This window comes from Chrysoperla carnea, chromosome 4 (assembly GCF_905475395.1).
Source record: "Chrysoperla carnea chromosome 4, inChrCarn1.1, whole genome shotgun sequence".
Lineage (NCBI taxonomy): Eukaryota > Metazoa > Arthropoda > Insecta > Neuroptera > Chrysopidae > Chrysoperla > Chrysoperla carnea.
This window is the reverse complement of record NC_058340.1, coordinates 39,344,020-39,367,659: the sequence shown is the minus strand read 5'-3', so window position 1 is coordinate 39,367,659 and position 23,640 is coordinate 39,344,020. Positions and strand designations below refer to the sequence as shown.

Genomic DNA, 23,640 nt, shown 5'->3' with positions numbered 1-23,640 from the left:
TCGGATTGATTCACATTGTCGTTATTGTCGATCATAAACGTAGACAAACGGGGAAAAAATTTTGTAATTAAGCGAGCTGATGCTTTTATCTTATACTTATCTAAGATCTGTAAATTACCCCAAGAGAAAAATAAAAATTCCTGGAAACAGAGATGAAAATACGTAAAAATAAGTAATATACAGATGAAAATCTTGTACTCTACTCAAAATTGATAAACGTGATGAAATATCAAATCAACACAGCTAATAGGAAAAATATCTTACATTGATATTAAAATAATGTAAGCGCTGACATTTAACACTTTCTATACCGGATATGTCAACAATTAACATAGTCAATTGTTTGTTTTCACTTGTGCTTTCGAAACTTGATAGATCCTAGCAAATAGACTAATGTTGACTCAAAAAATTCAAAAATCGAATTCATTTGTCGATTAGTTGAGTACTTTTTATATCACCCGAAATTTTATATGAAAAAAATTTTAAGAAACAGCAGATATATTAATAAAATACAGCGTTAGAGCGCTATATGTAAAAAGGATAAGTCCTCCCCTTAAAACATAAAATCTAACTTTCATGTTCTGGGTGGTCATAACATGATTTATGTTTAATTTGAATGTAAAGAAAATTATTCTGCAGTTAAATATATTAGCGACCACCCGCTACTTTTACTAGATGGTAAAATCATTTTAATCTATGTTAAAACAGAGTATTAATTTCTGTATTCAAGTTTCTCTCATGTTACAAAACTTATTCATTTAGTTGTAAGAAGGTATTATAGAGCTGTCATGTTGCTAACTCAATAATTCGTCTTACTTAATAGAACCACACAAAATACAAAAATCTAAAAATCTAAATTCTATATGAACGATATAATCCAATTAATCAACGGAGGCCCAATGTTAAATTTGACATAATTGCTATTAGAAAACAAAAAATACGTTGTTATAGAAGAAAACATGCCAAGGAAGGTAGCGTTTTTTGTTTAGGGCTAAGCAATGGCTAAGTTAACCGAAAAATTTAGTAAAAAAAAAAAGGTTTTCTTGCGATAAAAAAGAAAATTGATGTGAATGCAAAAAAATTAAATGGGAAAGTTCTAGCTCTCGTATTAGCCGTAAACAAAAATGAAAGTTTTCTTGGTATGTTTTCTTCTATAACAACGTATTTTTTGTTTTCTGATAATAATAATTAATGAACATTTCCATTTTATGCTGGACAATTCCAATTTTATACAATATAATACGCCTTCTTGCCTTCTTTTCGTAAAACACTAAATTGCTCAGTCTTCAGAAAAATAAATTCAGATTCTAATATAAATTCAGAAAAAATGATGGAAAATCTTCTTACAGCCTTTTCAAAACTGTTCACTTCTCATTCCCACCTTGGATGTCTTCTCGACACCTCCACCATTTAAATATAAACACCGGGAATGGTTGTGAATTGGCAGTTAAAAATTTAATAAACAATTCAAGGGATTAAAAATAATTAACATTTCCTTCAACAATATAGTCTTATAGAATCGAATTAAGTGGTATTCGATAGATCGAAAAACAATTATTAATTTCTTCCTCTCCAAATCAAAAGAAACTGAGAAACTAATAAAATATATATAGACAATTTTATTACTATTAACAAAAAAAGGATATTTATGTGTTTACGTACAGCATAAAAATATCAAGCATGAATGATTGGGGAAGTTAAATGCGTGTAAACAATTTGTACAATGTATTTTGTAGTATGTTGTTTCTTTAGGCGTTGTAGGCGATAAGAAAATTACATTTTTTTTTTCTTCTCGAACATTATCGAAAAGAAAATTTTTTTTATATATATATTAATTCTGTATTATAATGGTACGTATTTTATTTTATTTCATTTTTCACATATCTTAGAGAAATGTCGCAGAAACTTAGGGTTCCGTATAATTTACATAAATTGTACCATAAATCTTGCCTGATAATTTTAACCGACTTCAAAAAACGAGAAGGTTCTCCTCAATTTGACTGTATTTTTTTTGTTACCTCAGAACTTTTGACTAGGTGAACCGATTTTGAGCCTTTTTTACGTATTTAAATGAATTTTTTAAAGCTGAAAATTTTTATACAGTTTGTATATTGTTGTATGACAATTTTAAGCTTTGATAAATTCATTTAAATACCACGGAAATCATAAATGAATCTTATCTATTTATTGTTCATAAATAAGAGCTGACTGACGAGCTCTGTTCTATCGTTAAACTGACTGACTGTCATAACTGTTATCTAAATGCGATATAAAAGCTGTATAACAATTTTCAGATTTAATTAATTCATTTAAATACCAGTCCTAAATTTTCAAAAAATCGTGAATTAGGATTTCAAAAATAAGTGGATTATTGCAAATTAAAATTCGAAAAAGTTCGGATATCTTTTTTATAATCTGAAAATCGGAGTAAACTTTATTTTTACACAATTTCGGGTCTAAAATTAAATGGTTTGGTCACCCTACCTACTACTAAATGAAGAATAATGATAACGGTGTGCAAGTTAAAACTGCTAATTTTTTACTCATCAAATTACAAAATGTAATTAATTAGAGTACATTTTACCAAAAAAGTATGTATGGAATCATTTGCAAAACATGAAATTATTTTATGTTATTTTGGTCATTAAATGGTTCCGTGTAAATAGAAAAAAATCACCATTATAATACGTTGTGTATGGTGAATGTCATTTGTAATCTTTAACCTATTTTAAATTTTTAATTAAAAATTTGAACAGAAAATACAAATTTAGGTCAGATAAAACAATATTTATGTATCTATTAAAATAAATAGTATATTTCTTTTTATGTCTGAAGAATACGGGTTTCAATTTATTTTAGCGACTTTTATAATTCAATATTCTCTCTAAAGAAAATTTTTCTGTCAAATTTTATATATTTAAACGAGCAGTTCTTGTATATATATCTTATATATCTTCGATTTAGCTAGGTCGTTTTATCAGTGTTTTCAGGAAAAACTGAAACATAAACTGCAAAATATGACTCTTCCTGACATCTATTGTTGTATATCGTAGTTAACGAAATAAAATACACTACCGAGACATTCAAATTGGTATTTTTGTGGAGACATTTTAAACGGTCTTATATTAGTAATAAAATTTTTGTCTTTTTAACTCAAAAAATACCGAGCATAGCTTGGTCATCTAGGTATTAAGTATAAAGTAACGAACATGGAAAAATTGGTATTTTTTGAAAAGTATTGCCATGATAACAATATTGCCAGAGTTCATTCAAGCGAATTTTTTATTTAAAGAAAAAACGTTGATGGCAAATATCTCCGAAATTTTGAAAAGAAAAAAGATATAAGGTATAATTTTTCATTGTGCAAGTTTACTTAAAATAGTTGTCTTAGGGTATGTACTTTTGGTGTAAAAAATGTGATGTCAGGATTAAACTAAAGAGTGGTCCGGAAGTCATATTATGCGCAAGTTGTAGTATTATATGGGTATATCAGTTATATGTGTGTGACATGTATGCATGTGTAATGTGATAGAGTAATCAACTCTATACATAGTATTTCAACAGTTAACTCAGTCAATTGTTTGTTTTCACTTGTTTTAATATAATTTCGTTTATCATCTGAATCACAAAAGGTATAAAAAGAATTTCAACGATTATTTAAAACGCATTGAGGTCAAAAAATTAGTTTGTTTTTAATAAAAGTTCTTATTCTTTGAAAAGAACAATAATAGTTTTGTTAATGTCAGTTATATGCACTCAAAAAAATATTATTATTATTATTATATCATTGTTAAAATGAGTTAGTCAGTCATATTTAATATTTATCAAGTGTTGAAGTTAGAGTTTTATTGTATTCTTTTATCACAAATATTTGCAATAAAACTTCACAAGTGTGATTGACATTTCATTCCGTAGATATTCGTTAATAGTTTTAGATGAAGTTAAAGATGCCATAAAAATATGTACTTATGATATATTAGATATTTTCATTAGATCAACAAATTCGTGAAGAGTGACGCCAAAAAAAAGAACTTTATATTTACATAAAGATATGGCTAAGAGAGCTGGCAAAGTTTTCGAGAGTGAACTTAAAGACGGCTGAGTTTAGACATTTTCTTTTCTTATTTAATTTAGAAAGAGGTGAAGTACGTTTTTTGCTTGAGAGGCATTGCGATATCTTACGCGGGAAGCGCGCAAGTAAAGCAACCGTATTTTTGTCCAGCAAATAAAAATTACATTATTTAATTATCAAACTAAATTATATTAAAATTACAGCCCTTAGACTGAATAATTTGAAAACTTTTGTTTAAATTATAAGAATAGCATATGGCGTGGAATGACAGGAAGTTTCCAACGGTGATAGTGTCTGCTATGTATAATTTACATTCATTGTTAAAAAGGCATAAAAATGATTATTACAAGGATGTGCTAGTAAACGCAACCGCTTTCAGTTGTGAAAAATATTATGTAAATGAGAAACTATAAATTTATTTCGGCAAAAGGTCGCGATAGAAACATTGCAGGATAATGCAAACTACTAGTACAAAGTTTTTATTTCAACTATTTGGTTTTGCATTTTGCTTTTTGGTGTAGTTTATAACCACTACATCACAAACAGGCTTCTCGAGTTACCTCAACCTCACCCTTTGCCTGTTTTGTAACCCGCAATCTAGCTGCTCATACAAATACATGTTTTATTGTCGCCGCTCTTGATTTACCGTGTCATTCAATTTATGTTTACTTTTGTTCTTAGTGCAATTAAGTAAAGATTTATATTGGATATTGAAGAGGAAGGTTTGTGCTTTATTTGCTAGAATTTAATTTTAATGTTTCTATTAATGTAATTATATATTTTTGATACATATTTGCTGTTAAAAAAGGTAATTTTTTCATTAAATTTATCATACTCAAAGCCTTTTGTTAATGTGGCAAGTTTTGTCGGGCAAAATTTTGTTAAATAAACTTATAATTACAGAATCACGTTACGTGAAAACAAAAGCAAGCATAGGTAAGATGAAAAGTGGCTCAGGAGCAGAAAAAATTAAAAAAATTGAAGAAGAAAATCTGGAGCATTTCTTTCTTGTCCACCTAAATAGTCTTGAATTTTGAGCATAAAAATCACATCACAAGTACTCCACTGTGCGACATACAACTATTATCCTCTGATAAGGGTTCTCGTCTATTGCCTTCAAACCAAAAGTAGTTATAGTTGAATATACAACTTGTAACTAGCGGCAACAGTTGTAAGTAAACAAAATATTTTTTCGTAAGTGGTATAGTCTGTTGATGTCGTACGTTTGTGAGTGCAATCAGCATGACATAGCTCTCTCTTTATCTGGTGGATGATAACTAAAACGTTCACTAGACTGCTACAAGCTCAAATCAATAACGTATATACAGTTACAGAAGACAAGCTCTGCCGACCAGATCTCTCATTAAAGTAAAGAATGTCATTTATATAAAATGGTTTGAATATTTTCAATCCATATATAACATATTCGCATGCGCAGTATCTCAAAGTAGACTTCGTTGTTGTTGATAAGTAGTATTTTCACTGAACTTTAAATTCAAGAAATTGAATTGAAGAAAATTGAAGCTTATATATTATTAGTCAATTTTAAAATTGGAATTATTTTTGATAAATAATATTAAATTAAAATTTAAAGAAGCCCTCTGACATAAAAACAGGTCTGATCGACTCGTTTATGGTATCGGGGCTCGTAAATGAATGAACATTGATGTTTTTGTTTGTTTGAAAGGTAATTTGATCGAGAGTGTGCTTAGTTTGGCTCAGCCATTTGACTTCTTTTCTAGTAGTTATCAGGTACGGAACCCTAACCTCTCAATTGAAACTTAGCAAAGAACACTCTCCATGAAATTACCCTTGCCATGCTTTCAATTGGAGTAATGTTTGTCTGTTGAGAAAATACGATAACAAGCTTAAATTGGGTCTCAGCAGAGGTTAAATGGATGAATTGTCTAATAAATATATTGGCAGTACAGAGTCGATGTGGTACTGAACTCGTGTGAGTGCGACCCCTGTAGTCCACACGACTAACTTTCCAAAGGGGAAAAAACATTTAAAAAAGGCCTAGTTAGCCTTCATAGATTATTCTTCGAAACTGTACTGCAGCTTATGCTGGAACTAACATTATCTCCATAGATAAATTATGCGTTTTATTCACTTTTCAGATTATGTTTATTCAGTTTTATTATTATCATTAAAAAACGGCTAAACTAATTCTGCTGAATACGATATTACGCGTCGAATAAGCCCAGTCACGAGTTAATGTCATAACTGGGTCACGAGATAATCGAGGTGCAAGAATCCGAACGAAGATTTAAGAGTAGCAGTCCTTATGATTGCCTATATCATAAACGAATATCTCAATACTTTTTTCAATTCAGCTAGCAATATTTAAATAAATAATTAAATCGTTTTCGCATTCAAATTCGATGATGAACTTTTTTTCCACACTGTTTATTGTCGTTTGACACAACTATAACATAAAACTGATTCATTGTTGTAATACTCATATATACAATTTATTGTAGCTCCATAAAGTCTAGTAGCTACTACATAGTTCTTATGCCTTCAGGATCCATGGAAAGAATTGAGTCACAAATATATACACATTCAAAAAAATTGCACCAAACTAAGTAAGAAATTTAAACTAACGTATATAACGTTGTGTATAGTTTTGAGTAATATCTTTAAATACAATTAAATATATTAAAAAAAGATCATTCTGCCCTGACTGGAAACATATTAAACCAATCCAACTAAAATGAGTATCAAATATACCGATTTATAAAAGAACATAAAAATTAGTTTTTCGTAGATTGTTCAGTAATTGCTGATTGCTGATAAACTTTTGCAATTAATTTCATCATTTTTCATGATGAATTCTTTGCTTTTTTATACTCTTTTTTTAAAAACGTGAACGTGTTAAGAATTTGAATACAAAAAGTTGAATTTCGCTGCTTTACGGGCAAAATTTGGTCGACCACGTACTATATTAGTTAATATAAATAATCAAAGAAGTCAAAAATTAGAGTATGCATTTTTGTGTACTCATAACTCACCTTTAAAAAAAACTAATTCGTGCTAACCCAACCCACTTTAAAATTAGTTTTGTCTTGTTTTATCATTATTATTTTCTAATTTGAATCTGTTTGAGATATTGTCATTGTAAGAAAGTTTGACAGGAAATATTTTTCTGAAATATTTGATAGTGTTAATTCGAGGGTAACTTGTTGCCGGATACTATTTCCGTTACATTTAATTTAGCATACTTAAGTATTTTCTTTAATACATACTGGTTCAATTATTTTGACCTACTTTGTACAATTATTATCTCATAGATATAGAATAAGATTGTGTTGTACAACGAATGTATTATAAATAATATTCAACTTTCCCACCTCTTCAATATAAGCTTTTTTTATATTATGTTTCCATTTAATCATTGTATCTGCCTTCTCTGTTTGTTGAATTCCAGTTTCATTTATAATAAGGACATCAGTAGTATAATTTAATTATATACTCGAATTACCACCGAGACAAGTTTAATGAACTCGAGTTTTAGCAATAAATAATAAATGTTGATAAAATAAGTATTAAGAACACTTATTTCTTTAACAGGTCTTTGTTTAAATGTTTTATGTTCAAAATCGATAATTCTATAGTTACTTTATGGCTTGAAGTGCCACGAATGATTAAAAAATTGAACGCTAGGTGTGTCTCAGTCAGGGATCGATTTTATGGCACATTTTATTATATACTCGAGTTACCTCCGACTTCCGAGACAAGTTTAATGAACTCGAGTTTTAGCAATAAATAATTAAATTGTTTGATGAAATAATTATTAAGAACACTTATTACTTTAACAGGCCTTTGTTCAAATGTTCTATGTTCAAAATCGATAATTCTTTGGTTACGTTACGTCTTGAAGTTTCATGAATGATTGAACGTTGGGTGTGTCTCAGTCTTGGATCGATTTTATGACACAAGATAAAGGAAAAAACTATGCGATTAACTTTAAATTTTATATGATGCATGGATTCTTTATGACTACATTTAACCATTCACGATTATCAAGAAAAATGAATCCACCGAAACTCTTTTGGAATTTTTGCAAATGTTAGCTAATAAAAGCCCAGCGTTTCTTTTTTGGATAGTTTTTTTTGCAAAACTTTTATATTTATCTTAGTACTTGAGTCCATAAGAAACGGTGAACAGAAACCTTCTGTTATATATATAAAAGCTTCATCTTAACATTACAAATACTAAAAATTAAATAAATTGAATAATAAAAATTTTATAAATATTCTAGGGAGTTAGGGGGTTTTTTATGAGAACTTTATATTCAACAAGTAATTTTTTCTAGAAATCCTTCTTGAATTTCAATTTCGCAAAAATTAGCACCTCATTTTTTTAAAGTCAAGATTTCATATTAAATTCGACGGAATTTTGTCAATACTTATCAAGAATTATAGATGCTTGGTGCCATTTCATTTACGATTTTTTTCCTTTACTGACATGATTCTTTTAACGTTAGTGGTATTCTATAGAATATCTAGAAGTGTTCCTCAGAATACCTTATTATAACATTTTCTGGTAACAAATACACACTTAATGAATATTGATTGCTAATGGCCTCTAACTTTAACCTTAAGTTTAAAGAGCAAATAAAAAGTAAAAGTCAGAACTGTAGTTTATCATAAAGCTGAAGATGCGGATTTATGGAATTTATGAATATATAAATATGAATAAATTTCTTGATGGCAGTTTGGGTCGTTTAATCAATGAATCTTTGCAAACAATATTGCATAACTTATCATATAAATGTATCGCTACATATTATGTGATATATCTGACGAAACGTATGTTATTCCATTTAACTGGATCATGTATTATACACACGTAAGAACAGGCAAAGGTTTTCAATTAAAATTTTGTGGAAATATATATATATATAAAGTTTTTAATCTACGTAAAAAGAGAGGCCATTCAATAAAAAAATACATTTAAATCGATCACCTGTCTATGTCTCTAACTGTGGCAACTAGAGCAGCTAGATGAGACGAAACGAGAGTAGCACGACTCTTATATTGTCTCGACTTGTAAACATTTTCTATCATACTTTCTCATCTCGTTTCTAAGACTGAATGTTTTCTATCGTCTCGTAATGTCGTCTCATTTTTATAGTTTAAAATCTTCTTGGTATTGAAATAAGAGTAAACATATATAGTATTTGATTGGTTTACACGTTTAACAAAAATTAAAGCCTTAATTCAGGCCATAAGACAAAAGAACTCCGCAATATTAGATAGGAAAATGACTTTCAGTAAAATTTTTTCAAACCGCTCCCAAAATATTTTTGGATCGTTCTCACCGTTACACAATTTTTTAACTTGTAGTTTTCGAGCTACGGGCGATCAAAGCTGCACATATTACAAATATATGACACGTAGCTCGAAAACTACCCGTAAAAAATTTTGTGGTCGTGATAGTTTTTGATCAGAACGATCTGAAAAATTTTTGGGGGGCAGTTTGAAAAAGTTTCACTGAAAGTCATTTTCCTAGTCATATAGGTACTGTAAATATAGTATGACTTTGCCTGTGGATCGAATAATTATTGGATTCTTATTATCGAATCACCTTTCGCAGCATAATTTACCAGTTTTCTAGTTATTTATTGCTGAGATAAAGGTTAATTTAAACTGGTTTCCGTGGAATCGGTTGTTGTCAATTTCATAGCTGGCAAATGATTGTTCTTTATGAAGTGAAAAATATCATAAGACTAGTTCAAACTATCTTAGAATAAAAGTTGTAGAATTTTCCTTAAAAGAATAACGTTCATCGAGAATTGCTTTCTCTAATTAATTAACTCTACTTTTAGTGTATTCTCTTCAAATCTAAGTCAAACATCGATTTATTGGAAAAGTTGGACTGTTGAAGAGTTTACTTTTGTTGTATTGTCAATTATTGTAATCTATAAGCTAGACAGACTTTTATATATGGTATTTCATGGTATTATCATTGTGTACATACACTACATATGAGAGATACCTTCTAATATTATGGATAGAATTTCCCCAAAGGGTAAAAGGAAAATACACATTAAATTGTTATAATGGCAGAGGATATACACAATACATATACGATACTAATACGACCAAAGATACAGAATGATTTTTAAAGTGATTTTGTAATATTTCTCATCAATTTTATGTATAAGTAATCTTTTCTTAATAGCGTAAAGAAACTGGGAAAAAATCTATTAAAGTGGTGAATCAAGTAAAGAAACTTTTTACTAAATTTAATGTACAAAACATAAGATGCCTAAGCGTTGTCTCCTTATATTACACTACTTTTATAAATATTTAGTCACCTTATACATAAGGCAGAGGCTTTTGAGCAGGGATTTTCACATTTTACGGTAAATTTAAAAATTAGTTTTCATTAAATTTTTTTTTCTTGATTTTTAAACATAAAACTTTATGATTTTACCTAATTTTAGGATTTTTAAGCAAATAAACTGTAAGATTAATATAGGAAAAATTTGTGTGGACTAAAACTACTTGTTTTTTGATAAAAAATATAAATTTGCAAAAAAAATAATTTTGCTGTTAGAATAAATTTTAAGGCGGAAATTTTTTAACCTGAAATTATCAAAATCAGATGCCAAAAATTGAGATTTAGTTGAAAAAATTTCCTTTTTTGTGAGAGAGAATAAAAATCTGCTGCAAAAAAATGAAGAAGTAGATGTAGTTCCATATAAAACAAATAAAAACAAACAATTGACTGGGTTAATTGTTGAAATATCATGTATAGACAGTTTTGATCACATTACACATATTAATACATACTATAAAATTTGCATCTAATATGTGCCCTCGTGGGTAAGCAGTGATGTTTACAAAAAAATGTTTTAAACAAAAGTTGTTTACTTTTTTATAAGAAACATTTTTTCTATCTATACTTTGGTTCTATGTCTAACAGTTTACAAGATGGGTCCTACGCCCCAATTGACCTAAGTTTCTCATTTACGAAGTCCAACTCTTGATATCTTTTTTCGTTTATGAGTTATCGGGTTGACAGACGGACGGACAGACAACCGGAAATGGACTGATTAGAGGATTCTATGAACACCTATACCAAAAGTTTTTCGTAGCATCAATATTTTCAAGCGTTACAAACTTGGGACTAAACTTAACATACTATGTATATTTTATATATACATTGTATAAAAACCATGCTGACACCTATGTAACTACATAAAGGTGATCTCTAAATAGTGTATTTTCATTCCTCCTTAAAATGAGATGAAATGTGTTTTGCCGTTTTATGGCTTTCTTTTCCGTTTTCGAATAATAAAAAAAGTATGATTTTTAAAAAATTCATCTGTATGTGTAATCCACCCTGTATAAAAATAACTTTAGTAATAATGTTAATATTTAAAAAAGTAATTACATTTATTGATGTGCCATATTATTTTAATAGAATATAATATTTATTTTATTAACAGTAAAATTGTACTTTTAATTTGTTTATTGTATAATTAATATTTAATCTGATAGAAAAAAATTTATATTACTAAAACTAGCGGATCCGTGCGAAATTACCCGTACTAAAAATAGGTACCCGTGGCTAAAATTAGGCTAGAGAAACAATATATAAGTCATATATTTCAACATTATTTTACTTTCATTTTATTTAAAGGCAATTTTATTACAGATATGGTATAAAACTGCATACTGAACAAAATTAGATCTTAATATTATTTCTCTAACAGGTTTTATTCCTAAGCAGTTTTTAGAGCGCGAGTATATTTTTTTCATTAGCCGTTAAGTTTTAAAATGAGGGGTAAATCTTGGAAATTGATAAGATAATAAGGAAGATGTCGCGATGTGGCAGGATGGAGAAATAATATATGAGATAAGGCGTTATTAATCAATGAATGTTTATTTGAAATATTGCTTTTTTAAACCATTTACATATAATAAAATTTTATTAAACTTCAAGCCTATGGTGTTTTTATACCACCATGTATGTATGAAATATATCAAGCTATACTTTGTTTTGTCCCAAGTTTGTAACGCTTAAAAATATTGATGCTACGAACCAAATTTTGGTACATGTGTTCATTTAAGCACCTTATTAGTCTTTTTTTCGGTTGTCCACCAGTCCGTTTGTCTGTTGACACGAGAACTCAAAAACGGAAAGAGATATCAAGCTGAAATTTTTATGGAGTGATAAGGGCGTCAAAACTGAAATCGATTTCGTAAATGAGCAACATAGGTTAATTGAGTCTTGGATCCATAAGACTCATCTTGTAAACCGTTAGAGATAGAACAAAAGTTTAAATGTAAAAAATATTTTTTATAAAAAAATAAACAATTTTTATTTGAAACATTTTGTCGTAAGCATCACTGTTCACTCACAAGGGCGCAAATTTTATTAGTATTATATAGGAATATCAGGTATGTGTGTGTGGCTATCTAAGAATGGATATCTTTCTTTACTTACGTGACGTAAAACAATAAACAATTGCGTCATCAACACTGTCTATACATGGCATTTCAACAATTAACTCAGTCAATTATTTGTTTTCACTTGTTTTAAAAATAGTTTTTAAATTAAAAACAATCTTAAAATTATAACTTTATTGATTGATGAATCGTTTTGTTCAAGTTGTTTGATATATGACGTCATTAAATTTTATTCATAAGCATCAGGATTCTCGTAGTAGGCTTGTTCAAGAATCTATAGTTTCTATCTTTCAAGTATCCTCTTTGGAATAAATTAAGGTTGCCTTTAGTCGTCAATTGAACTATATATACATAAACTTTTGATTGAAATAATCGATCTCAAATATTTATCGAATTCAGACATTAAAAAATCGAGAAAATATGATTAACCACAAAGAAAATAATTAAGATATCCCAAATCGTTTAAAGAAAAAATAATCAATGGATTTCCATCTATGTGTTAGTCATCAAAACGTTAGATAATTTGGTGAAAGATATTTGTAGTTAGTTTTGCAGACAGTATACTAAGAATAATATCGAATTTTACTTCTACAATGTTAGACGATAATTTCTATTTATATTCTTAAAAGCTCTGATTTTAAACTTTCTACAGACTATGTACAATAAAAGTTTGCCTTAAGAGATATTCTGTCGAAAATATCGATTATATATATTGTCACACAAAAAAAATATATATATGAAAAAGTGTTAAAATATAATATGAAATCCTGTATAATAGAAAATGTATTATTTGAATTTACTGAAGACAAAAAAAAAGATTTCATAGAATGTAGAGAAAAAGTCATTGACTTGAAGTGTTTTATTTAATCCGAAAGATTATCATTCGAGCACGTAAAAATATTTTTATTTTACCTTTTATGTGTCCTATGTAAATACAATAGAAGTTTTTTTGTGAGAAAATATGTGAATGATGTGCATTTGTGAGACTTCTCTCAATTTTAAAAATGATAATGATTTGTACATTTGATAATGTTTTGTGCATTTGATATTTTAAATAAGGCCAAACATTGAACTTTTACTCACACTGCGTAATAAATTAGATGTTATAAACGCAGTATAATTTAATAAGAATAAATTGTTTCAGGTGCGATCCTCGAGGTCTACACGAAAAACTTCTCAGTATAATAAAAAGTTATAAAAAAGTCTTGTTAACATTTATAGATCATGTTTCGAAGATCTCTTGCACTTTTCAGATTCTGTTTATTCAGTTTTTTTATTACCATTACAAAACGGCTCAACTAATTTTGCTGAAATAATTGTCTTTCAGTTCTTAAATACGTGATTACGCGTCGAAAAAGCCCAGTCACGTGTTAATGTCACAACTGGTTTGCGAGATAATCGAGGGGAAAGAATCCGAACAAACATACGCACATATGTACACACACACACACACACACACACACACACACACACACAGACATGACATTGAAAAGTTTTGATTCGGATATTAAGGCCTTGAATCCGTGGAAATATGTAAAACTGGATATTTTCAAAATCGATCCCATTACGGTAACTTCCTCTGGGAAGTTAAAGAGGCCAAAATCAATAAATATAAGAATTAGTTTGCAATACATTCTGGAAAAAATTTTGGAAAAATAATACGTTTGTCTTTTTGAAAAAGTGGCCTCAAGAACTTGATAAAATCTCAATTATTAATTTCTTTATCCGTTTAGTCAACAACTTATAATACACAATTGGAAGTTAATAATCGGAATATTTATGGTAGGAAGTAGAAAGAAAGAAATGTGCCATTCATTCTAATAGAACACATTATTTTAATAACCGGTAACACATACTTATAATCGCCCCGATTATGCCGCCACGATTAGCACCGTGGCCATAATTTTTAAATGCTTAAGGAATTTAACCTCTTACCGTACCATAGTCTTGAAGACCACAATGTAAAATGTATCAAATATTTAAAAAAAAACGTTCGTCCTGGAGGTGGGGTGGTTTAAACCGCACACTATGAGTACTCCCTACCACATGCATTGTATAAGTACGACTAAATATGGTGATAATAATGAATTACTAATTCATTATCTTTTCGGTTGTAAGAGGTATCTGTGGAAAATATGTTATACGTAAAACGTACTGGTATATTTCATTTATCATTGAAAAATAATTACGGTATTTTATTTGCACTAATTTTTCTCTCGACCTACTCTAATTTTCACCGTGAATCATATAATAACGAAGGGAGATACAGGATGATTCTATTGTATTGAAAACCCATTTTTGGAAAAATTATTCTTAGAAAGTAGTAAAATTTGAAAATTTACAAATTTTAATATACTCTTCATCTATTTAAATAAAGGAAGGTTTAGGACTCTATAACTTTGCATTTTTATCACGTGGTAACATCTACCAAACAGAAGTTAAACTGCTGCTATTCGAAATATTTTATCTGCAAATTTTTGTTATCCATTATGTCTTTCAAAAGCAATGTTTGTTTGACAAACATTAATGAAGAAAGGGCAGTTATGTTTATTAGTAATAATGGGGTTTAATATCCGTTTTATTGGCTTACAAGTCTATAACAGAGACCACCCACATCATTATTTTTAGTCTTTAATTATTTTAAACTACATTCGAATATATACAATTAAATAACTGCCTATTCCTGGATTCGAACACCCCAGTCAGTAGTCAAACGGTTAAAGGCGGTTGTGTCTTTATTTACTCGGCCACTGAGCCTTAACGTCTGGAAAAAGAAGAGATGTTGAAATTAGAAGGGTAGGTTTGCCTGTCTATAACATTGCAGATCTTTATAGCAGGCTAAGTTATTAGAAATGGTTTTTAGGACGTTTGATGTAAGATTTAGAGATTTTGTTACACAAGTTTTCGTATAAAAAATATTGTTATTAGAAACAGATAAGAATTGAAAATTTTTTGAAATTTTATAAACATTCAGTAAAAATTAGTTCTTTATTAACTTTCTAAAGATCGGTTTATTAAACTTTTAATATTATAACGTTATTGAATTTTCTTGGAAATATTTTTATTATTAAGTGCCTAATACTTCATGCTTTTATTTTGTGAGGTGACATATTTACTTGTATAATACATCAAGTCTTATTAGAGAACATCCATCAACGTATACGATGTTCTTACAGGTAACACGTAACGAATTATTATTTTTGTGTTAGCATTCACAACATGAAAGCTTGTGGAAGCTACAAACCAAACTAAAAGAAGTCGTTAGGAAGTGAATCTTACTATTAGTATTGGAGAAAATGTCCTTTTAATATGTGAACTTTTCCGAGTCATGTTTTTTTAAAATTCTTCATTTTAATACTTGGTTATTAAAAATCGGTACCACCAAAATGATTATAATGCCCTTCTTGAACAAAAAAAAAATTAGATTAACCTTTTGAATGTTGACCTTATTCAAATTTTGTTACCCTGCACGGCAACGTGTTGGCCCAAGCCTAAATTCAGCACTGTTATTTCCAACAACCAAAAAGAAGGAATTGGCATTTTTATCCCCCGAACTAAAAAAAAGGTGTGTTATAAGTTTGACCGCTATGTGTGTGTGTGTGTCTGCTCTCTGTGGCACCGTAGCACCTAAACGGATGAACCGATTTTAGTTGTTTGGTTTCAAGGGCGAGTTTAGGGTTCCGTACTCAAAAAAGTTAAAAAAGTGGGGAGACGATCTTCAAGATAAAAGAAAACTTTAAGAAAAAAGGTAATTTAATGGAGTGAGTGAGTGTTCTTATATATGTTTCAAGTGCGACTTTAAGGTTCCGTAACCTAAAAATTTGTCGGGGGTTTTTTAAATTTTGTAAATTTCACTTGTATTACAATGAGTTGATAGTTTTCCTCGAAAAAATGAAAAATAAATTATTTCTATTGTTTCAGATACCACCACCAACCATTATGTAGTAAGTTATTAATTCATCTTCCAATCAACATTTCAAGAAATTTCATATTTTTCACGTTATTAATTCGAAAAAAAGCGTTAAAAGGAAAAAATTTTGTAAAATGGCAAACACAGCACATTTAGTCCGTAGACAAAGTTCACGTGATATGTGTCCTAGACAAGTTTCAATAGATCGACTCGAAATGAAAGAACTACGTGGTCGATTAGTATTTGAAAATAGCACTTCATCAAACACATCTTATGGAGCAACAAATCAGGCATTCGAAGATACAAGTCCACAAACCAATAAACCTACAACCAACACCAAACCAATAACTGGGAATGTAAATAAATTACAAAACATCGAAGAAAAAGGCGTATTTAAGCCAGAATGTGGTGAAGATGAACGTGAATCTTGGGACAGTAAATTAACATTTTTATTAGCAACAATTGGTTATGCTGTTGGTTTAGGAAACGTTTGGCGCTTCCCATATTTAGCACAAAAAAATGGTGGTGGTGCATTTTTAATACCGTATTTTGTGATGTTAGCTATTGAAGGTATACCGATATTTTATTTAGAGTTAGCAATTGGACAACGATTACGTAAAGGTGCAATTGGAGTATGGAATCAAGTATCACCATATTTGGCTGGAATTGGTATCAGTAGTGCGGTGGTTTCATTTAATGTTGCCTTGTATTACAATACAATTATTGCCTGGTGTTTATTTTATTTTGTACAAAGTTTTCAATCTGAGTTACCATGGTCTGAATGTCCCAATAAATATTTTGAAAATGGTTCATACACTCCAGAACCAGAATGTGTAGTAAGTTTTTGTGCATTTTATTTTTATTTCTCTTTCATCTTAATCTGCATTTCATTGATAAGGCTTTTAATATCGTAAAGTGAAAACAGAGCACTTAATTTTCTCGATTTCGCCTCTAGAAGAAAAGGCTTTATAGAATATTTCGACCGATATCATGGAAAATAGGCAACCATTCGTTTAATGCATTCAATTTTTCTAATTTTGTGTTAGTCTATACAAGGTCTATTTTAATCTATTCAACTTCAACACAAATTGTAGAGTTTGATGGGGGACCTCTGGCGAGATATTCAGATGCATAGATTAAAATGGCCCACCCTGTATAACGAGTTTTATCAAATTCCAAAACAAAAATTTACTTGCAAACTTTTCGAGTTATTCCAACCACTTTCAGAATCAAAATCCCATACGAAAAAAGATTTCTCGGGTCGTTTAAGACTAGTTAAAGAAAATCTTTTATTGGCAGTTAATTTTAAATAATAGCAGTGCATAATTAAAATACGCTCTATTTACTACACGCATTACCAAAAAAATAAACAAAATAATTTATTACTTAATGAAATATTTTGATGAAACCCATCCGTCATTTGCAAAATTCATTTCATTTATATTTCAACTAAACTACGAACGACGTAATAAATTATCCAATGTTTCATTATAAATATTCGAATTGAGACTTTTGGAATTGAATTAATTCTGTTAGTACAATAAGAATGAATGTTATAAATATACAGAGCATGAAAATAATATAATAGTGAATTCGAAGATGGAAATAATATTGTGTGCTTGTGATATTTCAAATCAATAAATTTCAATCACATACCTTTTCAAAAAAGGTAACAAATAGACCGTTTAAAAAAACTAAAATTTCGTGAAAACTCTATACAATCTTTATTCGTATACGTATAATACTGTGTACGAATTTTATTACGAAATGTTTTTTGGTAAAAAAACATAAAAATTGACGGGAACCACCCCTAAAGCATTCAAATGTAAGCATTAAAAAGATGAATAAAATTTATCCCATAATTTTTGAACTTACTCCTGTCTCTTAGAGGTTTAGGGTTTTTTATATTTCTAGAATGTCGTACCTAGAATGCTTTGTTATTTTATAGCTTCACTAATTATGAACACATTTTAATGATTCTAATTTATTTGACAGGGTATGTTTTCGGGTTGATAAGTTTCTAATAACGATCATTTAAATAATATCCTATTATTTATAGTTTATACTGAACTAGCAGACACCCGTCCGCTTTGCTGGACAATTTAAAGTTTAAAAACAAAGACTACTGTGTTATAGCCCTCAATTTCCTTCACTTATCCTCCCTTTGTTCACAATTTTATGGATTTTAACTTAATCCTGAATAGGACCCAATTTCGGAAAATTCATGAATTCTAAATAATATGAGTTTCTACACAAAAGTTTTCCATTTTTGTAATTATGTTGTCTATAAAAAATTTTAGTAAATGTTTTTATACTGCGTGTGTTCAAGGATCTCACAAGTTATTGTAATTATGTTTTAGATCAGTGGCCCAACACAATACTTTTGGTATCGGACAACATTACAAGTATCGGATGATATTAATACACCAGAATCCTTTAATTGGAAAATAGCCTTAGCCTTAATAGTAGCATGGATTCTTGTTTATATGTGTATGATAAAAGGCATCGCATCATCTGGCAAAGTTGTTTACGTAACCGCTACATTTCCATACATTGTGTTAATTATATTTTTCTTTCGTGGTATAACATTAAAAGGGATGTCAGATGGTTTACGACATTTATTCACACCAAAATGGCACACGATATTAGATCCTGTTGTATGGTTAGAAGCCGGTACACAAATTTTCTTCTCACTGGGTCTTGCATTTGGTGGTTTGATTGCATTTTCATCGTATAATCCTGTGAATAACAATTGTTATCGAGATGCGATCATGGTGTCATTGACGAATTGTTTAACGTCAATGTTTGCTGGTATTGTGGTATTCTCAATAATTGGTTTTAAGGCGACCATGATTTATGATAAATGCTTAGAACAGCGTAATTATACGTTAAGAAATTTATTTGGTGATGACAGTTATACAAAATTAGAGGAACTTCCGTTAGAAGGGACACTGTTTAATATTACAGCAAAAGGTGGTGGATTTACAACATTAATTATGCCAGCATTGCCAGTGTGTGATCTAGAAAAAGAATTGGATAACGTGAGTGATATAAATTTCATATTTTTATGGTGTTTATTTGTTCATCACCCCAGAATTTATTTAGTTTTTTTTATCGTTTTGGAATCTAGCCAAATAAATATTAGTAAACAAAATTTGGCAGATTTCCTAAATATACATTTTTATATTGAACTGATAATTTTATTTGAACAATCGAACATCGAGGTTCCATGGTGTAATGGTTAGCACTCTGGACTTTGAATCCAGCGATCCGAGTTCAAATCTCGGTGGAACCTAACATTACTTTTTGAACTTCAAACATAATTAATAATTTTGTTTCATTTACAGACAGCATCTGGAACCGGTTTAGCCTTTATAATATTCACTGAAGCAATCAATCAATTTCCTGGTGCTCAATTTTGGTCAGTTTTATTCTTTTTGATGTTATTTACTTTGGGTATTGATTCACAATTTGGAACATTGGAAGGTGTTGTGACATCTATTGTTGATATGAAGTTGTTTCCGAATTTAAGAAAAGAGTATTTAACTGGTGGTATTTGTTTAGCATGCTGCCTTTTATCAATGTCATTTGCGCATGGGGCTGGAAGCTACGTTTTTGTGTTGTTCGATATGTTTAGTGGAAATTTTCCGTTATTAATAATTGCATTTTTCGAATGCATTAGCGTATCATACGTATACGGATTGAAAAGGTAATTTAAATTGTAATAAAACGGAACAGTAATTTATAATTGATAGACTAGATAAATACAAATTAGGGGTACGCATTTTCTCGCTTCTGCTTCCAACGGAACTAAATAGTATTCCAGTTTTGATTTAAATGGGAGTAAAATTCCATTTCCAGGTTTTTAATTTTATTAGCACTTCACAGAATATGTACTTTCTTACTGTCCCACATATACCATAGTACTAATTCCACGATTTCCACTTTTTATTAGCAGAAAAATGTGGGAAGGGACAAAGTTCTTTTACAAAAACAATCCTTAAACCGTTTTGTCACTTGCAACTGGCGTGAGACGTATGATTTTCCGACGCTAGGTTCTGCCATAGAATTCATTGACGTGACAGAGCCTTAAAAATCTAGCTATTTAGTAAAACAGAAAAATAAATAATGGATCAAGCCAAAACTGAAATAATTTTCAAGAAGCGAGAAAATAGTGAGTATCGCCGAACAACCCCGAATTTAATGAAACTCGATGTAATAAGATGAGAAGTCCGTCTACATTTTTGAAATCCATAGTTATTTATTGACCTCATAGGCCCCGCCGAATTCCTTGATTAACTATCACGAAAATAACCAATTGTTTGACTTACTTATTCGTTTTACTTTGTAGATTTGCTGATGATATTGAATTAATGACAGGAAATCGTCCTGGTTTATATTGGCTTATATGTTGGAAATATTTATCACCATTAGCAATGTTATCAATTTTAGTTGCTAGTTTTATTGATATTGCGGTAGAGGGTTCAGGTTATCCAGCTTGGGTGAAACGAGATGGTGTTACAGAATTTCATGAATGGCCAGTGTGGGCTATTGTATTGGTGCTAGTATTAATTCTAGCATCTGTTTTGTGGATTCCAGTAGTTGCAATTTGCAGGTAAATACCATTTGAAATGATATAATATGTTTAAGTAATGTAATGTTTTGAGAAAATTTTTTGACTCAAACAAACTTGAATCAAAAGATGATGTAATTCAAAAAGCCATAATTTGCCTACCTATGGGGTAAGTATATTTCGGCTTTCTGGCACGCAGGAAATAGTACAAAATGAAAATTTGCTAGTCTTGATTCTTGGTACGTACTTATTTGTTCGTAAATTGAAGTTACAAGATCAACAAGAATGAATTTACTCTGGAAACTTTTTATTAACGTTTGATAACATAAATTTTTAGGGCCTATGGAATTGTAATAATTGATGATAATGAAAAAGCCTGGTTCCCAGCAGCTGATCTCAAAGAATTTCATGGTATTGTTCCGCATGAAGTTAGTACCGCAGAGACGTTACTCTTCTGTATTCATGCCGATGGATCCGAAGGCTTATGTTGTCCAACAGGTGGGCCTCGGGAAGATGATGATGAAGATGACACTTAAAATATATGCTGCAAATTGAATAAAGAATGATAGGGCCTATGTTTTAATAAAAATTTTATTCGTGGTCACGTAGATTTAAAATAAAGGCCTAAAGTCACTTGTTATGTAAATGCACTTACAAAGTTCAATTTTATATATTGCATATACAGGGTGTTTGAAAATCTTTGAATAGACTTTTGAGGCACACTGTAAATTTAAAAATATTTTAAAATTGGACTTTGTTGATGTTTCTTGTTGTTTGTATAAAATTAAATTTTACATGTGAAATTATATTATTGTAGATATTAAAAAAAAAAAAAACAACTAAAAAGCTTAGTGAATTTTAGGGAATCCGTCGTTTTGGCTGTAAGTTTCATTTTTTGGTATTTTTACTATTTGATTCTATGACATTTTTAGGGTAACTTTGTTTAAATTTTCACATATCAACGAACAAATAAACCATATCAATTTCATTTATGTTTTACGAATTTTATATAATATATAAAGTAACATGGCAATAAAATTCGATATACAACAATCAAAAAAAGGAAATTTTCATAATCTTTGAAATATTTAAACATATCATGTCAATTATTTCACAAATTTTGCATAAATCAAGCTTTTTCACACCCTCAACCAGCGAGATAAAATTTTCAATTTGATTTGGTTGGTTGAATCTTTTTCCATATAGTCTAAAAGAAGGTATAAGGTCGATCTTCAACCATCTGACATTCGGTGATTCTATCGAAAAATATTCATGGCCATTTTTAATTAAATTAATTTTAAACAATTTTTTCCATAAACGGTTTTTTTGCAAACGTATACTATTATTTTCGTAATAAAATTATCTTTCTTCTGATACCAATTATCATCGGTGTAGTTACCTACCTGTTCATACCTATTGACCTACCTGTTCATATGGTATGAAGAGATCTACACCGAACTGTTAAACAGAAGAAAGATTAAATAACGAAAATAATGGTATAGGCTTAATATAGGTATAATGTCTGAAAAAAGCCTTCCGTGGAAAAAATTGATTATAATTTATTTAATTTAAAATAGTTATGAGCACTTTTCGATATACAAGAACCATGATAGAAGTGTTTAAAAATCAATCAAATTTTATTGAAAATATGTCTCATCTGGTTATCAGATGGGTGAAGATCGATCTTATACCGTCTCTTGTAATATTATTGAAATAGATTTGTAGTGATATTATTCTCAAAAACTGAAAATACTTAAATTAGTTTTTGGGAGTAAAAATTAATTAAAAATCCATAAACAAATATTTCGCTTTTTTGTTTTTATTGATAGTTTGCGAAAATCGTCTATTAAGTCTTAATTGAAACTAAGCCGTGTCTCACAAACAATCACGGATGATCATAGTTTGGCAACAAAAATGAATCTATATTTTCCCAGAATGAAGGCTACGGTCTTTTGATTATTTTGGGATGTGACTAGCTATTTGCAGTATGTCATGCCATTCAAGTCAACTTTAAAATAAGCCTTTTTCTTTCAAAACTGAAACTTTTAATTTCACGTAAGTTATTGTGGTATCAAAAATACATATCCAAAAATTATTTTAAAACATATCCGCAATGAAATCATTGAATGAATTCTATGAATATCGAAGAATATCATTAAAATATCGTTATTATCATAGACAGGAAATAAATATTTAAAAAATGTCATAGAATTTGCATATTATAGACAATAATAATATACATTGTAACAAAAAAAAAGAAGCATTTCTTATCAAACTAAGGCCTTATGTACCTTAAATATATTAGATTAAAACGAAATTGAAGCAATTATCTAAAAACAGATATTTAAAAGAACTAAAATTTTCTATATACTTACCTGTTATGAATTTATAAAAAAAAATGTTTTTCTTATGCTGAAATATATCTATATATGTCTTATATTTTATCATTTTTGAAATAAATTTTAATTAAACTTTGGATAATAAGATTTTACAACTAAAATGAAAAAAATTTGTTTTTTAAATTCGGAATAGAAAGCCAATTTTATGTTGTTGAGGAATTATGATGAGAACCCTAGAATATAGTAATTAACCTAGAAGTCGAATCGCAAGGTATAATAATAAAATTCAACCCCAAAATATTTGTTAAACTCTCTCTTAT

General features: G+C 29.3%; 1 protein-coding gene and 1 non-coding gene across 2 annotated transcripts in view; both read left to right on the top strand.

Annotated features, from left to right (window-relative positions):
* LOC123298136 (sodium-dependent neutral amino acid transporter B(0)AT3) overlaps nt 1–21,626 on the top strand; it is a 38,182-nt gene extending 16,556 nt beyond the window's left edge. The window contains exons 2-6 of the mRNA XM_044880049.1: nt 16,420–17,244; nt 18,769–19,449; nt 19,756–20,117; nt 20,760–21,023; nt 21,319–21,626. Coding sequence (XP_044735984.1) covers nt 16,543–17,244; nt 18,769–19,449; nt 19,756–20,117; nt 20,760–21,023; nt 21,319–21,517 — 2,208 coding nt within the window. The 5' untranslated portion in view covers nt 16,420–16,542 and the 3' untranslated portion in view covers nt 21,518–21,626. The remainder of the gene's footprint in view (nt 1–16,419; nt 17,245–18,768; nt 19,450–19,755; nt 20,118–20,759; nt 21,024–21,318) is intronic.
* On the top strand, nt 19,632–19,703 carry Trnaq-uug. Its single transcript has one exon. It is a non-coding gene; the product is annotated as a tRNA-Gln (tRNA).
* Nucleotides 21,627–23,640: the final 2,014 nt, after the last annotated feature.